The 19174-nt window shown below is 41.8% G+C and overlaps 1 protein-coding gene across 1 annotated transcript; it reads right to left on the reverse strand.

Annotated features, from left to right (window-relative positions):
* Positions 1–395: 395 nt before the first annotated feature.
* On the reverse strand, positions 396–18596 carry RGR (retinal G protein coupled receptor). The gene is made up of 7 exons (XM_074873991.1): positions 18487–18596; positions 15317–15473; positions 13545–13666; positions 3999–4152; positions 3295–3412; positions 1679–1792; positions 396–755 (listed from the first exon to the last, which is right to left on the reverse strand). Exons 1-7 carry the CDS (start codon positions 18563–18565, stop codon positions 612–614), a joined length of 888 nt encoding a protein of 295 aa, XP_074730092.1. The 5' UTR covers positions 18566–18596; the 3' UTR covers positions 396–611.
* Positions 18597–19174: the final 578 nt, after the last annotated feature.

The raw sequence follows: 19174 nt of genomic DNA on the forward strand, positions 1-19174 counted from the left end.
TCACACTCTAATTCATTTGAACAGGAGTCAAGATAATATTCCTTATTGGGATATAATGCCCACTAAAACGTTTTTATGGAATTAGGATGGCAGATTCATCATGGAAATTTGGGAACTCCCATTTTGGGTGCATTGAAAATGTGTTGTTCAGATGAACAAGCTATTTATACAGACATGTGGTGTAATACTGGATACTCCTTTAATCTTTTAGTAATCCAAACATTACCATATGGACAATCTGCACAAATTGATTTGAGGAGACCTCACTGGATAAATGGATACCCTGCTTCAGTTAATTTGCTGAGCTTTTATGTTAATGTATCAGGAAAAAAAAATGCTTTTCAGCACATAGTTTATTGGCAGTGACATATAAAATGAGACTGATGACAATCAACACAGGTTTAAGGCAGCTTGTTTGACAAGCAGCTCGTGATGGTTTGGACAGTTATCTGGAGGGTGTTCTTTCAGTACTTCTTTGCTTGTAGCCAATGCACGGCCTTTCCAATGTGGAACCACCTTTGCACGTACATACCAGAGAATGCACACAGTTTCCTCTAGCGTTTTGCTTTCAGTGATGTACCTGCATTAATTTCACTTAATGCTGTAATGGGTTATTTAGTTTTGTTATCAATCTCTGCTTTCTCAGTCTTCTGTCCTGTGAGGAACTGCCATATTCCTCCTCTGTAGTTCTCATTCCCCAGGGCATATACAAAGGCATCCACTGTTGGCACAGTCTTGGCAATAACGGCAGGAATCTGTCGTGAGACACAATATTTATTAGTCGGAAAAGGCACCAAGGAGCCAATGGGCTGATGTCAGCCTAGGCTCAGTTTTCCTTTACCAAATGCCTGTCCCCAATGGCAGTAGCTTGCTACCCACACAGAGATGAGAGATAAAAGCAATTTGGTCAGTTGGAGGCCCTAGCTCAGGAAATTATAGTCTCCAGGGGAAAGAATTTAGGTCAGCATTGCCTGAAACTGGTATACTTCAGATGAGAGTGAATACAGATACTTAGAAGGAGTGAAGGGTGTGCTGTGCATACCCTCTGATGGATAAATGGGCTGCTATTGCTAACACATTTTATGTGGGATATTGAATACCTAAGTACAGTAATGCATTTGGTGACCTGAAACTGGGCTGAAATTTGGGGACTGAATAAAAGTTGAAAGGTTTGATGTGATATTACTGAGTCCCAGAGGCAGTCTCAGAGCCAAGACACATAGAAAAAAGTGAAAAAAGAAGGCAGCATAACCTTAAGAGTGATCAATTGCAGCTTCCCCGAGGAGAGAGAAGTATTGAAAAAATGAATGAGACGGTGTCTTCAAAAATGAAAATTTTGAACTGGTACTTGACTCTGGGAAGGACACAAAAAGCTCCTACAAACCATGAAACAATACAAGCTACAGACCCCTAACTGACTGCTGAAGAAAAAACCTCTGACTTCCTAAATTGTTTCTTGATCAAAGCAGTAATATAATGCCCGTTATATCACCGTGCTTAGCGGTTTTGCCTTAAAAGTGGTAGATGAACAGAATGCTTTGAGGAAAAAATCTACTTGTTATATATGTTATAACAAGTAAACCCAATTGTGAGTAAATTGGCACTGTTCCATAGGAATGGAGAGAGGACAGTAAGGAGAATGTCATTGTTTGAATTCCCTCGGGTGGCATAGACATACCATGCGGTATTTTGGTGAAATGAACATCACGTTTTCAACCGCTGCATAGAAGCATAAAAGGCAATAGGGACCCCAGCAAATGACCAGCGTCTTCAATGGTAAACCAGTATTAAACTGAAAAACAAGAGCAATAAATTCCTTTGTGTTTCACAACCGCACACTGCAGCAAGCAGATGGGACAGATCCTAGGAGAGCATGGTTTGGGTTCAGTAGCAGGAGAGGATCAGCCAGTGGGATATGCTGTATGACTGTTGCTTTGCTGTTGATGTCGGAGGGGTGTGAGCACAGCTCCCTCTGCATCAAGGGTTGCCTGTGCAGCAAGCTCCAAAGCCATGTTACCAGGGGCTGGGTGGGAAGTGGCAGTTGCTCCTGGGCAGAGGTGACGAAACACCTTATGGTAGATCAGTTAAATCAGCGTGTGTGCTAGATGTAGAACCATGGCTAGTAATTACTGCTGAGGGGGGAGGGCAATGCGTAAATTTAAAAACAGATACAAAGGAACAACATTTTGCTGACTTCTTAGAGGGTCTTGCAGACAAATAAACTGTGTGAAGTCGCTACTACGGCAGTGCAACAGATGGATGCAGTGGCATCTGTGTTGTAGTAGTAGGATTCCTTTGTCCTTCATGTTAGAGCCTTATCCATGGTGTTCATGGCCAGGTGTTCTCAAGTATCTTATAAATATATTAATGAATAGAGAAGTGATAACTTCATCCTTAAATTTTCTGCATCATAGCTAGTCTGGACAGCTGCAGAATATTGTAAGAAAGAAATCACATGCTATTGTATAAACTCACTGGAAAAAAAAGTAATAGATTTACAACAACAAACACTGAGATTTGTTCAAGAAATATGTAGAGGGCACATGTATTTATTCCAGACAGCTACAGACCAGTCTGCCTGACTGTCTCTTTGCTGGTATAACATCCCCCTTGAGAAATGACTGTCTTTACTGAGTACAGGGTCAGGCTGTGCCCGCCAGCAATGCATAGTGCCCCAGACTGTATAGCCTGCACCTAAGGAAACGTCTCATATAATCACCACATTACATTCCCATAAACTTGCCATGCCAGAGCAATTCCTTTGTTTCCAGCTCATAAAGATTTCTAAATTTCCTCAGCCAAGTGTAAACACGATGCCTATAGGAAGGCCCTTCTCTCCCCCACAGGGTGTGCCTGCCTGTTTCCTTCCAGTGCCGTAGTTCTGGCTGACTTCCTCAGCGATAAGCTAAGAGCCTGTAGCAAAGCAGGAAATATTGATCCTTTCTGCATGCTGCGTGTTTGTTTTGTGACTAGAAATGGTCCAGTGTTGGTGGAGGGGAATCCTCAGGGTCACTAGTCCGATCCCTGCTTTGACGGGGAACTGTTTCCAGCACTAGGTCGGGGCAGATGTGGTTGTCTGGTCAACCTTGACATCTCTAAGGATGGAGTTTCCATGAACTTTCTGGGCGGCTCCACCCTGTGTTGCGCTACCCTTGTACTCAGGTTGGGGAGTCAGCGCAGAAGGAGGTGACCCAAAGCCTCTGTGAAAGAAATGGGCTCTTTGAGGACTTTGTCTCTATTGGATGCAGCCCTATTTTGTCAAGGCAGTTGCAGGGGTTGAGGAAGCTTTCTTACCTTATAGTGCCCACTTTTCTTGAACTTTTGGTGTACGGACTGATAGGCCATCAGCATGATGAAGCCCGGGATCATGAAATTGAAAATGGACAGAGCAAAAAGGAATGTGATATAGTTTCTGGAAAGGGTGAGGAAGGAAAAAAAAAAAAAGAGGTTGTTAATTCCTCTCTAGGGCATCTCTGTAAACTTGTTGTAAATAGTCATTAACTTGTATTTTTAAAATTATCTAAATGAGTTTTGTCAACATGCTTTAGGTGCCATGTTTGCTGAAGGCCTGTGAAGGTGTGCCGTGCTGTTGTATGTGGGATGGATAGTACTGTAGAAAATCACAACAGGCATTTTGTTTCTAAACCCAAGCATCCCTACTCAGACATCTGTGCTGGACTGGATAAAAACAAAACCCTTCTGAAAGAGTTTCAAGTCCTAAACCCAGAAAGATGCAGCTTATAGAAGAGTGAGGGAGTAGCAGAAACCAGAGCACCAGCCTCTCTCGCAGAGGAAGCTGACTTCAGCTGTTCCCACATGCCACCATGCGAGTCAAGGCAGCCTTGGGTCGTGCCTGACTTGCCCCAGGCGCTGGGGCAGGAGATCTGCCCCAGCAACAATGACGGGGGACAGCTGGGGATTTTGGAGTGCTGCTGAGGCCACCCCAAGGCACAGCAGCCTCCACCCCGCCTCCCGTGGGAGCTGGCCCCGGCCCTCACCTGTCCCCTTTGCTGTAGTCCAGGGTGCAGCAGGTTCGGAGGGGTTCGTAGTTGTATTCCCCCCACCCCAGCAAGGGCATCACAGACCAAAAGGCAGCAAACAGCCACGCAAACACCATCATGGAGATGGCCGTACTCCACTGCAGCTTGCTCCCTGCGGGAAGAGAAAAGGGGGTTTCCGTGCCCAGAACAAAACCACCGAGGAAAGCTGTCTGGCTCTGTGGGGCCAGCACCAAGTGCCCCGGCCCCTGGGCCTTGGGCAGAAACGAGCAGTTGTCTGTGTTTTGTAGCCTGAAAGCTGACCCGAGTCTGGAGTAATCAACCTTGCAAAGAATATGAAGGAAGGTTTTAGACTTTAGGAAACAGCAAATTGTACTTCTCTTTTGTGTGCTTTACTTAAACAAATGCTATACTACTGCTCAGGCTTGTACTAGACTGGAGATACAACTGCTGTTACAAACGTTATGTTCTTGTGTTTTGGGAAAGTGTTTAAAGACTCAGATAAGGCAGCGAGTAGAAGGAACAGAGCAATGCAGTAAGTAGTGTTTGAAGAACCAGCGCCCTGCTGCAGCGTGTGGGTCAAATCAGAAATGTGACTCTGCACACACTCCCCAGCCCCTGCTTATTTCCTTCCTGTCCTGCCAGAAGTGCAGGGCCTGCATGGATATTAAATATACCCTGTTCTAAACTTGCTGCTCATCTCTCTATATATATATGTGAATATATATACACAACCTGACAACAGATCTTGTTCTAAATATACAGCTGGTCAAATTATTTTGCCCTTAAGATCATTGCTTAGTCTGGAACAGGAAATGTGAAGCTCAGCATTAGTACTTTTTTCCTAATTTTATAATAAAAATAATCACTTGTGCCTATCTCATCCAGTTCCATAAAATACCATAGGAATAGGTAAATGAAGGAAATGAAAGACTGGAAATTTCAGAAGACACAGGAAGTATTCCTTTGTGGAGAAAGCAGGCAGGCTTCCCCACTGCTGCAGGACATTGTGTTAGCCTCGCTGCTTGCGTGTAAAAAGGCCTGTATAATTTTGTTATCGAGGCTAACATCTGTAATCATGCCCATGCTGAATAGCCCATGACGCCAGCTGTACCAGCAAGGAACACGGTGACTTTTCCGACTACTCCTTTCTAATCAAATCTCCCATTAGGGAGAAGTAATGATGTAATTTTCACTGAGGCTGGGAAAAAACATTTTCGTCTGCCTTTAACAGCAGCATCATGACAGCAGGCCAGGAAGATTCAGGCCAATTTGGACCTTTCTCAGAAGGGTGAAGGATTGGAGGTGAAATGCATGAGGTGAGGCCCTGCCATAGGATCAGACGTGGCTGACTCATGGGTGGAGAGCATGTGGGGGCCATGCAGGCTGGAGATCCCAATAAGGCAGCAGCTCCGGGAAGGACTGCAAACTCTACAGTATCTATTTTGTGTGGTACTGTTCTTGTATATTTTAAAGTAGGCTAGTAAAGTAGGTGTGTTAGTGAAATTGCTCTTATACAGGAATGCTGATTACATCTCTGTCCTTTTTCTTATCTTGCAGAGGTTCTTCAGGGAAGTATTAGAGTTTGAATTGCATTAAAAATCAACTTGGAAAAATTGTTTGGTGCAGGTGTTTAAAAATTAGTTATGGGAAAAGACAGGTGTACACACTGCAATTTAAATACCAAGGAAAACGTAAAGAAAATCCTTTTTATTTAGTACTCTATGTTTTAATATGGTAGTTACCAAAAAATCTGTTGATTTTTTTTTTAGTAATTTAAAACATTATTTTTAATAATTACTAATGAAGAGTGATTAATAACGACTAATATATGTTTTATGTGTGATTCCTGCACAGAAGATATACTTTGGCTGCAAAGACTCAAACATTGCTTTGTAGTACTGACATAATATGTATCTAGAATGACATAGATGAAAATAAAGGAATAATTTCTGATTTAGGGAACTAAAAATATGAGTCAAACTTTTTAGTAATTTGTAATTATTCTTAATCTCTCAGTTCAAAGAAGCAATGTAGCCTAAGGTGTATCTTTCAGAACTGCATCCTATTTAGGTATATGCTCAAACAAGCATGTTAGAGTTGTTATTCATCCAAGGCTTCCATTTCCATTTGTCTTCTACATGGCAATTCTTGTAGCTTGGCTTTACACAACCGTAACTTGAAATTCGATCAGGACAAAGCTTATTACATAAGATGTCAGGTTTGGTTTGTGTTTTACATATTCTAGCAACATTTTAAAGGCATTATCAGAAGCAACTGCACTGAAACCTGAATCTGAATTGTGTTACAATTTTGTAAGTGGTAAGCCCTCCTGGTATTTTGAAAAAAACCAAATTAAATCTTGGGGTTGTTTTTGCTTCTCAGCAATTCCTAGAAAATAGTTAATACCAATTCTTTTTCATGGTATCTTGTGGCAGACACTTTGCTCTCTTTTCACCCCATTCTTTCACTTCATGGACTACTGCAATAACATGAACGTCTCAAAACATGACAGGCCCTGACTGAGGCACTCTAGTGCCACTGGGTCCTAGCCATGCACTGGCGCCTTATGGATCTTTGCACATAAGTAAAAGATCCTTGCATTGTCAAAATTTGCCCTCAGCTGCTGGGACAGCATTGATGGCATGCTGAAGGCAGCCCAGGGGTGCCTGCACTGACAGTGGGCAGCTGATCCAGCTGCCTGCATGCGTGCATGGGGGCGTTGGTGGAAATCTCACCTTCCCTGCTGTCGCCTTGCACAGAAAAGCAGGAGAAGCTCTTGCTCCTCTGGCTCCCACCACCTCTGGGGTCTTTCACACTGCCCAGTCTCTTGGTGCCATGTCTTTCCTCTGGCCCTGTGTGCTACCAGCTGTGGTCCGTGCAGGCAACAAGAAAGTTGTGAAGCCTCCTGCTGAAATGACTTTCAAATATTTTCTATCAAGAGTGGCTTTAATGAAGATTGCTGTGTTTAGGTTTTTAACAGGAAAAGTGCATCCCATAGGACACTCTAGGGAAAAACTCCCCGTACTTTTGGCTGGCAGTGCCCTGCCTTGGTTCCTCCTCTGCTGCGGCTGGGGAGGACCACACACCTGGCAAGGCCATGGGGAGCACAGCGAGACAATGCTTCACAATTTCCATTAGCTTTCTTTTTTTCCTTTATTTTCCTAATTTTTTGCTTTAACGTTTGTGCCTCTTCTATAAAAAATGAAGACAAAGTTCATTTTAGTTACTTTTCCATGGGTGTTAGGGAACACCGTTTTCTCATTAGATGTGGAGTAAAAGGACCATGCAATAATGGTACCAGGCGTGTCTCGACAGCCTGCGTTTGGAAAGCTCATTTCTGGGGCTGAGTTCATATGTTCTCTCTCCTCACACTTAAGGAGTCCTATTTTGGACACTAGAAAAGGAGAGAATCAGAACTAACAAAATTAAAATTTTCCTTCTGGATTTGGCCTTTTACAAAATGAGATTAATGGTGAAGTAGTCCTGGTGAAATCAGTAGCCTGTTGACCCTCCAGAAAACATTTAATGACATATCAGAAGTAGCTAAAAATGTATGAATCTAAAATTAAACAAACTTGATATTATTTTAGTTTTACCCAGAAAAAATACTTTTGGTACAAGAACAGTGAAAGAATCATGCTTCACATGGCAGACATGTCGTCCTCTGAGAGGGCTGACAGCGAGAGAACAAGTCAAGGGCAGTTCTGTTGTTTTTTGCAGAGGAGGTCATTGCTTTGCCTTAAATGCCTTTTTTTTGTCTGATAAATTTAATGGAATGTCCATGTAGGTCCTCATTCAGTTAAATGTATATGTATGGAGTTCAATGTATGCTTAAGGATCTAATTCCTAATTAGGCCCCGGTGCTGGCAGTTTGGTCCTTTTAAGTCTCCTCACTCTTGTGCTCTTGCTTTCTCTCCTTGAAAAGCAAGAGGAAAGCTTCTCTTTTCCATACAGTGAAATATTAAAACAGGGGATTTAAAATGGCTTCTATAATTGCTTTGGAGCAGAAAGAGGTCACTCTTATAAATAAACCCCCCTCATAATTTAAAGATTACTAAAATTGTGATGTTGTCCTGGTCTCAGCTGGGATAGAGTTAATTTTCTCCCTGGTTGCTGGTACAGTGCTGTGTTTTGGATTTAGTGTGAAAATAATCTTGATAACATGCTGATGTTGCTAAGTAGCACTTATCCTAAGTTAAGGATTTTTCAGTTTCCCATGCTCTGCCAGTGAGGAGGTGCAGGAGAAGCTGGGAGGGAGCATGGCCAGGACAGCTGACCTGAACTAGCCCAAGGGATATTCCATACCATAGAACGTCATGATCAGTACATAAACTGGGGGGAGCTGGTGGGGGGGTGCGAATCGTTGCCCGGGCATTGGTCAGTGGGTGGTGAGCAGTTGCAATGTGCATCACTTGTCTTTTCTTGGGTTTTATTTCTCTCTCTCTTTTTGCTATATTAATTTTCATTACTATTATTATTTTGTATTTTATTTTAGTCATTAAACTGTTCTTATCTCAACCCAGAAGTTTTAATTTTTTTTCCCCTGATTATTCTTCCCATCCCACTGGGAGGCGGGAGGAGTGAGCGAGTGGCTGCATGGTGCTTAGTTGCCAGCTGGGGTTAAACCATGACAGATGTCAAAAGCTTAAATTTTAGGAAGTGCTAGATAGAGCATGGAGCCTTAATCCTTTTGATTATGCTGGCCTGTTTTTAGTGACATGATCATAAACTATTTCTCCATCTTTAGTCTGTGGGGGCATTTATGCGTTTTGATTTTTTGAAGATTTATAAATTGGTCAAACATTTATCTGATTTTCACAGAAAGAGCAAACCCACATCTCTGACACAGTGGCTACCTTTCAGCTAGATTTCAGGCTGGTGTTTAAAAGGAATTTGCCAAACAAAAGGTCAACAGGATTTTCTAGGGTAGAGGGTAAAAAAGTCCCTTTTCCTCATTCTTGCAAATGGTTAAGTTGTTATAGCTGATATTCCAAAACAATATGTCTTGTACCAGGTTTCATGGCACGCATCACTTAAAATTGGTAAAGTTTCCCAAAGACAAAAATACCTGAAAATCTTATAAGGGAAAATATGTATCAGTCATAAGTAAAATAGGTGTTGGTACCTACTTCATCTGCAGCAAAAAGCACCAGTCACTAGTGCTCACAAGTATTCATTTTTTGTAGGAATAAGAAAGCTGTACTGTGTAATAGCTTCTTTTGTGCATATAATTAGAAAAAGCTCTTTCAAATATCCTAATACAGGGGGTTTTTACTCCATTTTTTGTTGTGGTTCTCCATGATCATAAATAAAGCTGTCTTGGTGATTACCTCCTGCTTCAGTGAAAATACAAGGTCTGTATAAACATTGGCATTTTGTCAGGGAAAACTGATGCAGGTGGAAGACTAGATGAAGGAAGTGTGGCAGGGTGGCTGCGGTAACTGTGACAGAGGAGGTAAGGACTTGTTCCTAATTTGACAGAGCTGACAGCTGCAATTGGAGCAAATGGCAGTTTGCTAATCTTTGAATACTGATATAACAACCTAGATCTCCTTGCATGTTAAGGATTAGATAAAACTCACTGCAATTCTGCTTCTTGAAATTGAATGCTGCTGTGAAATCCCTGCTGATTTTGTTCATCTTTTCTTTCGTAATATTGAGAAAAGTACTGACATAAATCACTTCAGATTTTCCATTTCCCCTTAATTCTTATATGCAAGTGTTAAATGTTCTAGATTTTTTTTCTTTCCCATTAAAACTGTAACCATATGCCATGGCTATGGAAGGAAAAAAGCTGATCAGGATCCTTTCCCCATCCACAAACCGCTGATGTCAGCGTGCTACCTTCTTACCAAAATGAACTGTGCGTTAGATTGAAATGCTTTCAGCAAAGACGTCTCCGTGATAGGTAGCTGCCTGCTTTCAGGTTGCTGACCCCCTGGGCTGTCCACCAGATGCCTCTGCCTGCCTGATCCCAGCTTCAGTGAGACCTTCCAGGCTGCTGCTTCCTTCCTCCCTTGCTATGTTCAGAACATAATTCAGGATGTTTTCCTCATCTGAATGGCTAGGGAGGGAGAACTAACGATGTCTACCTTGATATAAAATGTCACCTTCTGTCTTGAATACTTGGCTATTGATAGACCACTTCCTCAGAGTTTGCCCTTTCCTTCTTCACCATCAGGCATGAACATAAAACTGCTTCTGTTTTCTCCTTTTCCCCCTAATGATCAAATTTTGAAATACAATAATCTGTTTTCCCATCTTGCTAGTGATTGATATTCAACCCCCTCAGACTCCCCTGTCTTTTCTCCTCTTATTGCATACTTTTAGACTACAGATTTCTGTAGTTCTCTCCTCCTTGCTGTGAAAGTAGCATCTCATAGGCCCCAAAGCCACATTTGGGGGATGAAGAGAGTTGCTCAGCATGGTTGCCTGGGAGGAAGAAAGCAAGAGTGGGGAGAGTAAAGTGCCTTGAAACTCTAGTTTCTCTGTCATGTGTGGTGGTCATACTATTTTCTTCCATATGCCAATCAACATCAACATGTTTTCTGATGTCTCGTTATCAATACGTTTTAAAGGCTAGCACTTTGTCACAGGATTGTATTGACTTCCAAATTTAAAAACCTGGTTAGTTTTCAGGATGTTGGTAAGCATATTTGTGTTAATAGCATCCCGAATGGCTGAAAAGTCCCATTTTTTTATCATCATTGTAGTAATCTCTCACATTCTCATCAGCTTTTTCTCCCTGAGAAATATGGATAGTGGATAATCAAGTGTCAAGCTGAGGAATGCCACAACAAAGATTTTCTTGGGAAACTGTTAGGACATAACAAAAACATTGTGGATGATGTAATTGAGTCTGGAAGGAGTGCCAGTTCCCAGGAAATGAAGATAAAGGGTTGATGGCTTCGGTTTTTAGGCAGAGGTATTTTGTACCTTCTGTACAGGCATGCAACTTGCACCGGTGTCAACAGGAGTTTAATGTATGGATTGAGAACACAGTATAGCCTGTAGGCTTGGTATATCAGATCTATGAAATATGACTTAATCTTCCTCACAATCAGCATGTGAAGGATGAAGCTAAAAGTGGCTGGTTTTACTGGAATAGCCACAGAGCATGAGCTTTTAAAATCTTTTGGGTTTTTGTTTTTGTTTTGTTGTTCAAAATGTTCAGTAATAGCAATGTTTGGCCATCAGTAAGTAATGATTTGAGCAAAGTAAAGAAGCTTGTGCCCTTAGGGTCTCTCTGCCTGTGCTCTTAATGTAGAATGCTCTTGACTGGAGAAGTGCATGACACAAAAGCATTAAAGTCAATGTTGCAGAGAGTAAAATGTCTTTCCAAAGACATGCTTATTTTCAGGCTATCTCGCTTGTAAAATACAGATGCTACTCTTCTAGCTCCAAACACATTTCAGTATCTAAAGGGTGTTAGTATGGATTTAGCTTACAGCCTGCATTATTTGAGGACTTTGTCTGGACATGAAAAGAAATCATTTCCTTGCCTGAGCTGAATTCTTGACAAAACTTGCAGAACAAAAAATTGGCAACCTTTCTACCCTCAACGGGATCATCAGATTGAACATGTTCGCTGTGTGCTCTGGGTGTGTTTAGCACTTGCTGCTTTAATCATATGGAGGCCATGCCTGAAAGGCTGTGTGGATGCTAACGGTGGAGGGGATTGAAGCGCTGCAGCTCAGCAGTTTCTTCCCCAGCCAACTTTTACACTTTCATTTAGAAAATATTTTGTGAAGTGGTCTGAGCAACCTGTGCTTTAGCACAAGAAAAGGAGGGCTGCATTTGTCTATCAACATTGCCAAAGGGCCACAATTTTTTTGGGAATGGTGCAGTCATGTGAGGTGCTCTGGACAACTCAATCCTCTCGAAAGAGCCTGGCTTTATCAGGAAACGTGAAAACTGCAGATCTGCATGGGAGGACCTCATCCATTTCTTCTGGGTGACAGCTCCCACACGACTGCCAAATGGCCAGATAGTGTGGATTAGGGCATTTCTAGCATTACAGAGTGCTAGGATGTCCTTTCAGAGTATGTTTGTATTTCATATCATGTGTCTTTCCCTTTTCCTAATGAGGGTCATGAGATTGTACACCCTGTGTTTGTCACTCAGTCCTTTCCTAATAACTTTTGAAAACACTGGCTACTTAGAAGTAAACTGGAGAAGGAAGAGGGGACTGACAGGTGCTAAGTTGCTGCATTTACTGTGGAAGTTTGTGTCTGGGGAGAGGTGAGGCCCCGTTAAAGGACCCGTAGAGCAGTCAGCATAAGTCTATCTTGTTAGACAAAAGCAAACATCATCCCTGTGCACCATATTCACAAGACAGCAGGTTTTGCCAGTTCCAGTACTCACAAGGCTGCTAGTTTGTTTTACAGCAGATGATAATGCCCCTTGCTATGCTTTCTGTCTTTTGTGCTAAGAGAATACAGTTATTCCCCTGTTCTCCCCATCCACAGTGGTGGCTGGAGCACAGCTGGAGTCCCAGCACAAATCCTAGTAGTCTCTGCAGAGGCTAAATCTAACTCAGCACCCTAATTTAACAGAAATTTCCACTCATGTTACATGAATGCACAAATCCAGTACCGCCAAAGTTTGGGAGGAAGTTCTGAGATAAAAGACAGAGCATATCTATCTTTATAAATCCATATATTTGTCAATCCTGTCCATCTCTATTTCTCACCTAAATCAAAAATATTCTTTCATAAGTCCACAAAAAAGGCAAATTTATTTACCTGTGTTGATCTCCCAGTTTAATATTAGATTTCCATTAAATCCAGCTGTGTCAGAGGTAGTTAAAAAGTAAATTGCAAGAAAAACCAAAAATGATCTTCACTAAGACAAGAAAAATAACATATTCCTCCTCTTATCAGTACTTAAAAATATCTCTGCCACCTTTATTGAAACTTGCAGATAATTTGTTCCTTCCTTGGGAACAAATGTACCAAGTTCCAATCTTCATAAGGGGGCTGGAACATAGCACAAACCCCACAAATGGCTCTTGCACCCTGAAGTGCCTGTGTGTTGCGCAATGGGGATGCTGAGCTCTGTCTGCCTGATTGTACCTCTGCAGAAGTGCTTTGCTGTGGGCTGTCTTCCAGCTGCTGTCTCTGCAGAGGCAGCTCTCTAGCTACACCAAATTTATCTGTAATTAGTAAACTCTGCATGAGCATGAAGATCTGTTTGGTACACAGCAGGGTGTTGGATGGAAGCCCATGGTGCATAGATTCTTCTTCAATATGAGCTGGATTTTGTTTGGAACACTGAAGTTTACTTACAAGGAAAGTGAAAGCATGGCAAGAGGGTCACAACTTGGATATGATCTGACAGAGGAAATGTCATCCGAAGGTGGTTGGTTAGTACCCCCTGTATGGGAAGAGGTCCTCTGGAGAGATTGTTTATATTTGCTCTATCTCTAGTGTGTAAGATAAATAAACTTACATGTAAGATATGCAGATAATAAATATGTGCATATAAACAAGCTGCCTTATAGCAGGATCTGGGTAAAGTTGCTAGAAAAATTGTAGCCCTTACTTGTACAGTAGTGATGATACCGGTCCCAGGCAACTGCAGCGCTGGAGCTAATGCTGGCTAATGCTGTCAAGAAGCCCTGGAATCCATGAATTTGACAGCCGTCAGAACCGTAGGGCCAGTATCTGTCAACAACCAAGGAACATGTTAAGAAAATAGTAGAAAAAAGTGAATACATGTTTGGAAATTGCATTAACAGAGAGGGTAAAATGCTAGCCTGTGTCTGTGCTTTCTAAGTCTGAGGAACATTGTGAAAGATGTTACTGTGGTTGCCTTTAGGTATTTGCCAGCATTTGTCTTGCTGTGGTGTTTGATATAATACAACAGTTATTTTTACTCTTAATATGGAGAAGAAAATATAACCCTACATTTATGTATTGGAAAGTTGTTTTTTTTAATTTGAAATATACATTTCATCTGGTTATCCATATCTTCAAAATTTGCATCCACTGGGAGGAGCCAATTTGTCAACATGTGAAAGTAGCAAATGAATAATAACCTTTTGAAAAGTCAGTGTTCACCATGCATCACAGGACAAAAGCTCACAACAAATAAAAATACTCATAGCAAGGCTGAGGCCTCCAGCTGTCTCTCCAGACGTAGGATGAAAAGAACCATGAGATGGTCTCATGTAGCAGACATCTGCTGACATGTGCTTTCAATATCCTGGTCACCCACAGCAAGAAGACATGGCTTTTCTTCTTTCTGTGTTCATCTAACCTGATTCTTATGCTCATAAAGATGGCTGTGAGGTGCAAATCTTCAGCAACCTCCTTTCTCATGTATTTACAGAACACCAGTGTAATTCATTAGGAGAGTACCCCTGGAAGACCCTTTGACAGCTGACTCCTTGGGAGGCTGGGAAACTTGTGCTCCCATTTAAAAGAAAAGGTCCTGCAATTGTTAAAACCAAGCTCATTTTGGGGTATGAGCTTTAGCTCCTCAGTTCCTGTTCAGTAAAGGCACCTTTACTGACTTCAGTGAGACGTGTCTGAAACAAGAGTGACCTATACAGGAGGTAAAATAATGTTGAATAAGGCCTCATTGGAGCTTATTATTGACTTGTTAATTTGCAAAAATGTTTTTATATCCATTAAGAGAAAACAAAATGGTCACATTCTGGTTTGAAATGCATTTCCGTTGTCTATTAAAGGTATTTCCAGGGTTTAAAAATATGCTACTTAGGTGGAATTATTAATCCGCTATTTTATAGGGTGTACGGGGTTTTTTCTGAGTATAGTTTGCTTGTGATTTGTTTGTTGTAACTATTCACTGAAAGGCTTGATATTGTTTCTGTCCTCTGATTAAATGATTGACATGTGAAAATGTGGAAAATAAAATGTATCATAACTGATGTGAACTCTGCTAACAGATCTGCATTTTCATCTTCCACAAACTTCTTAAATAAGTGCTTTAATGGAAAGGTTCATAAAAAAAACCAGAAAGACTTGCAGATAAATTTGGTGTAAATCTAGAGGTTTAGTCAAATGAAAACGTACTACTATTCCAATATTCAAGTAGCTTCTACTATAGCTGTCTGGTTAAATGTCTTCTGTAATCAGTCTTACAATCTGTCAGTGATTATATGCAGTAAAGTCTGCTTTTTTACTTGCCTGGTAGAACTATATAGAGTTTGCTGTTTCAGATTGAAAGAATGAGAAGGTTGGTTAGGTGGTATGCTAGAAAGAGTATTTAATAAATTTGACCTCTTAGAACTTAAGCTGTTAATTTTCACGTGGTTCTTCTGAGCATCCTTTAGGAAAAAGAAGATATACCTTAGGAAGCTGGAAAAGGCAGCGATGAATGCGTTGATGCAGATCCCGCAGTCGGCCAGTGCAATGCTGAGAACCAGCAGATTGCTGGGCGTTCGGAGTTCTTTGATTTTCCGGAAAGAAATAATTGTCAAGCCATTCAGACAGAAACCAAGCAGGGCTGAAATACAGAATTGTTTGGTGTGATTCAACTGGAAATGAAAAATATCTACAATGATACCTGCTCTTTTCTTTAATGAGAGAACGATAATTACTGTGGAAACTTATGCACAGGGATTACATCTGTAGTGGTCACAGTCTGCACGCAAGTTACAAAGGCTTTCAGGAGAGAAGTCATAGGTGACAGCTGAAGCCAGTGCTTCAACCTGCATCAGGGATATGGCCAGCCATGCAGAGCAGAAATGGTTTAATCTTATTTGTAATTCTGCCTTTTGTTCTAATAGAGAAACCTGATTGCCAGGCTCCATCCAGGGACACACATGGGTCAGAGCGAGGGAGATGCAGAGGAGGCAGTTTCAGAGGGGCTGACAGCCAGCATGTGCTGCTGGTGCATGCATCTCCATGCCTGTCTTTGGTAAAGAAATGGGTTGTGTTCAGTATCAATTGTAACATTCTTTTGTGTTTAAGCACAGAAATCCCTCAGCTGTGTTTCAGTCAGCTTGCCTCCCTTTGGGCTTCTGTCTAAGGTTATCTTAGACAGTGCTTGAATGACACCAGCTCAATCTTATTACTGCCCTTCGTCAATAGACTATACACAGAAAGGAATAATCTAATTGTAAAAAGCAGCCACTGATAGATTTAAAAAAATAAGTTAATGTTGGTCCTCAGAGAGAAGCATCCAAGCAATCCCAGCTATTCATGCAGCAGAGCTGTGCCACCCTGAAACCCAACTTTCACTGGTTTAAACTCAAGCTTTGTCCTTTAATGTCCTTTTCAAGATGACCTGAATTATTTTAGAGCTGATGAGGCTCTGACTCAACATCCCATCTCTAAGTCTCAGTTAGATGAGAGGCAGTATGTCTTTTTCTTTGTGTTCTTCTTGGAAAGAGAAATGATGTAGTGCAGAAAAAATCCATTTTCCCTAATTCTGTAAAGTAGTGTAGTTACTTATGCTCATTGTCTTAATTCTGCAGTTATACAAGATGGATGATCTTGTCTAGTCAGAAATCCTACTCCTACCTTAATTGCATTAATTGCTGATGGCATAACCATAGTAACAGCTGAAGCGCATCTTTCATTACACAACATATAACAAAATATTTCCAGGAGAAATATTTGGAGCCATTTGAGATCTGCTGTTCTTATTTCCTCCCTGCCAGCTTACTTCCCACCCACAGGGTAAAACTGCTGCCAATTCTTCCAAATGCAGTGAAGCCTTTAGGAGATGTATGTCGTGACCATATTTAGAGTAGAGCTGAAGAGTTATTACTGTATCAACTTTTTTGTATCTTTCCAATGTTTTTGGAAGCTCCAGGCTTCTCCCCACTCTGCTTTCTTGAAGGCCAGCATGAGTATACAAATAGAGAACTTGCTAAATTAAAACAAAATAGCTTTAAGTTTTCATTTTTAGAACAGCAAATGTGTCCAGTTAATAAAGTAAATACAAAGTTTTCTTCTTCACCAGAACTTTTTTGCAAACTGCACTTAGAAGCTGCAGAAGAAAAGGAGATCTTCATTGCCTTTCTCTCAGAGCCTTTGAGAAAGTGAATTAATCTTTAGTTAATTAGTTTGCTCTTCTAAGTCAGATGACAAAGATAAAGTTTTATTGCTGATCCACTGGGCACGTTCTGCCTAAAACCATATAGAAAATACTTGTGTTTAGTAAAACATAAATGTGTTAGACCACATCTAGTTTTAAGTGAAGGTTAGCAGCAGGTACTTTGCTTGGACTTCAGCAATGGCAGGTCCCCAGCAGACTGCGCCCCCAGGCCCGGGTGGGTGGGTGGGCAGGCGAGGGCCAGCAGGGCCGTGGTGCCACAACCAGCCATTCCCCAGCACGACCCTGGCAGTTGGGCTCTGTCAGCACCTGACAGTGTCCCTGTCCTGCTGCTTCTCACCTCTCAGTAATGAAGTACAAAGTCATGCCAGGACCTGCCAGACCCTGCAAATGGCTTAATGGCTGTTGGCCAGATTTAACTCTGAACTCTCTGTTTAGGCAGCAGCTTGCCCATGGGCCAGAAGTAGAAGCTTTTTCTGCTTTCCGTCTCTTCCAAGGAAGAGCTTCTGACACAGCTCTTCCAGCTTTTATTCGCAGGCAGATACGATGCTGCCTTCCATCTGAGCTTGCCTGCAGGGAAAGGGTGAGCATCCTCCTTTTGCCCATGCTTCGTGTTCATGGGGTGAGCTGATGAGCATTTATCCCATTCTGATGGTGCTTACAGCTTCTCCTCTATTGTTGGGCCCCACGATACCTGCATCCCTAGCTGAGCAGTACTAAGTAGGGATGGGATCCCAGGCCCTGACTTGTGTGTAGCTCAGAAGAGACACCGGTGACTGACACTGAAATAATCCTAGTTACAAGCCTGTCCTTCACTACCTGCCAGGTAGATACAAATTCAGTTTTGTTGCAGTTTCTCGATGAAGTGGCACATGCCTTAAGAAAAGCTCACATTGGCTAAATTAAATGAATATGGTCTCCTACCTTTGCTTCTTAACACTGAGAGCTTTTGAATCTCAGGCAAGTATATCTCTGTCTGTTACTTTTACCCAGCAGCCATTAATTGCAGCACTACCAATGCAATCTGGATGTATGCTGACAGTTAACAGGCTATTTTGGACCTATCATCTTTGGTTATAAGGCAGCCCACAAAACAAGCAGCCCAAGTTTATTGAGAGATTATCAGTCATTTCAACATCCTTCCCCTGAGGAAGACAAAATCGCCTTTAAAGTCAACAACAAAATCTCGCATCCCAAATTCTTGATAAGAAAGCTAAATAGCAAGTACTTCCCTGCCACAGGGCAGCTATGTATGCAGAGCAGATCTTCATTGCAAACAGCTTGCAGCTCACCCTGATTTACTCACCAGAAGTACTGGTGATGTAGCCACAGTAACCACCATAGGTGGATCAGTGTACCACAAATGCTGCCACTTGCTTCAATTTTCCTTCCCCCTCCCACCAGGAATAGTAGGGACAAAAATCTTATTGCTGCTGAAGTCCCACACCAAGCTTACCTTCTACCAGCAGGGCAGTGCCGATGGCAAACACCTCTAATTCAGTGAAGCCTTCAGGGAGAGGCTGTGCAGTGACCATACTTGCGATAAAAATGCCAACAGATTTAACCTCTGCCCTCTGTTATAGCTGTAGGGCTGTCTTTTCTCCGGATCCCTCTTCTTCCACTAGCCCAAGGCTTCTTAAAGGAGCAGCTCACGTGCAGACGCGTGCTTGTTATTATATAAAAGCTTTGGGGTTTTTACTCCCACCATTACAATCCCCACAAGAATGTTATTAATGATGGGACTAGCATCAACTCGCCCTGCCCCGTCCCCTGCAAATCGTATTTAGACACCAGCAAAATGAAAGCATTCATTGCGATTACAACAAGTTCTTTATAGAGACAAGATTAATTCTGTCCAGTTAATTCTGCAACACTGGAAAAGAATTAAAGGTTGTGGAATGAAGGAAACATGTAATATATAATTGGGGAGTGACCTGAAAAACAAAGGGGCACTCATCGAGTTGGTAATTATGGGAAAAGTATGAACTGAGAATTTCTGGAGCATATAGGTCTTCCCGCACCCTTTTTTAGAAACTAGCCAGTGTATTCTTCTGGCAATGACTATTCTGTATAGTAACATATCTTCTTCTCATAACTGAGGCTTAAATGAAGGTGCACTGGCACAACCTGATTAAAGGCAAACA

The sequence above is a fragment of the Strix uralensis genome, chromosome 7 (genome assembly GCF_047716275.1).
Source record: "Strix uralensis isolate ZFMK-TIS-50842 chromosome 7, bStrUra1, whole genome shotgun sequence".
NCBI lineage: Eukaryota > Metazoa > Chordata > Aves > Strigiformes > Strigidae > Strix > Strix uralensis.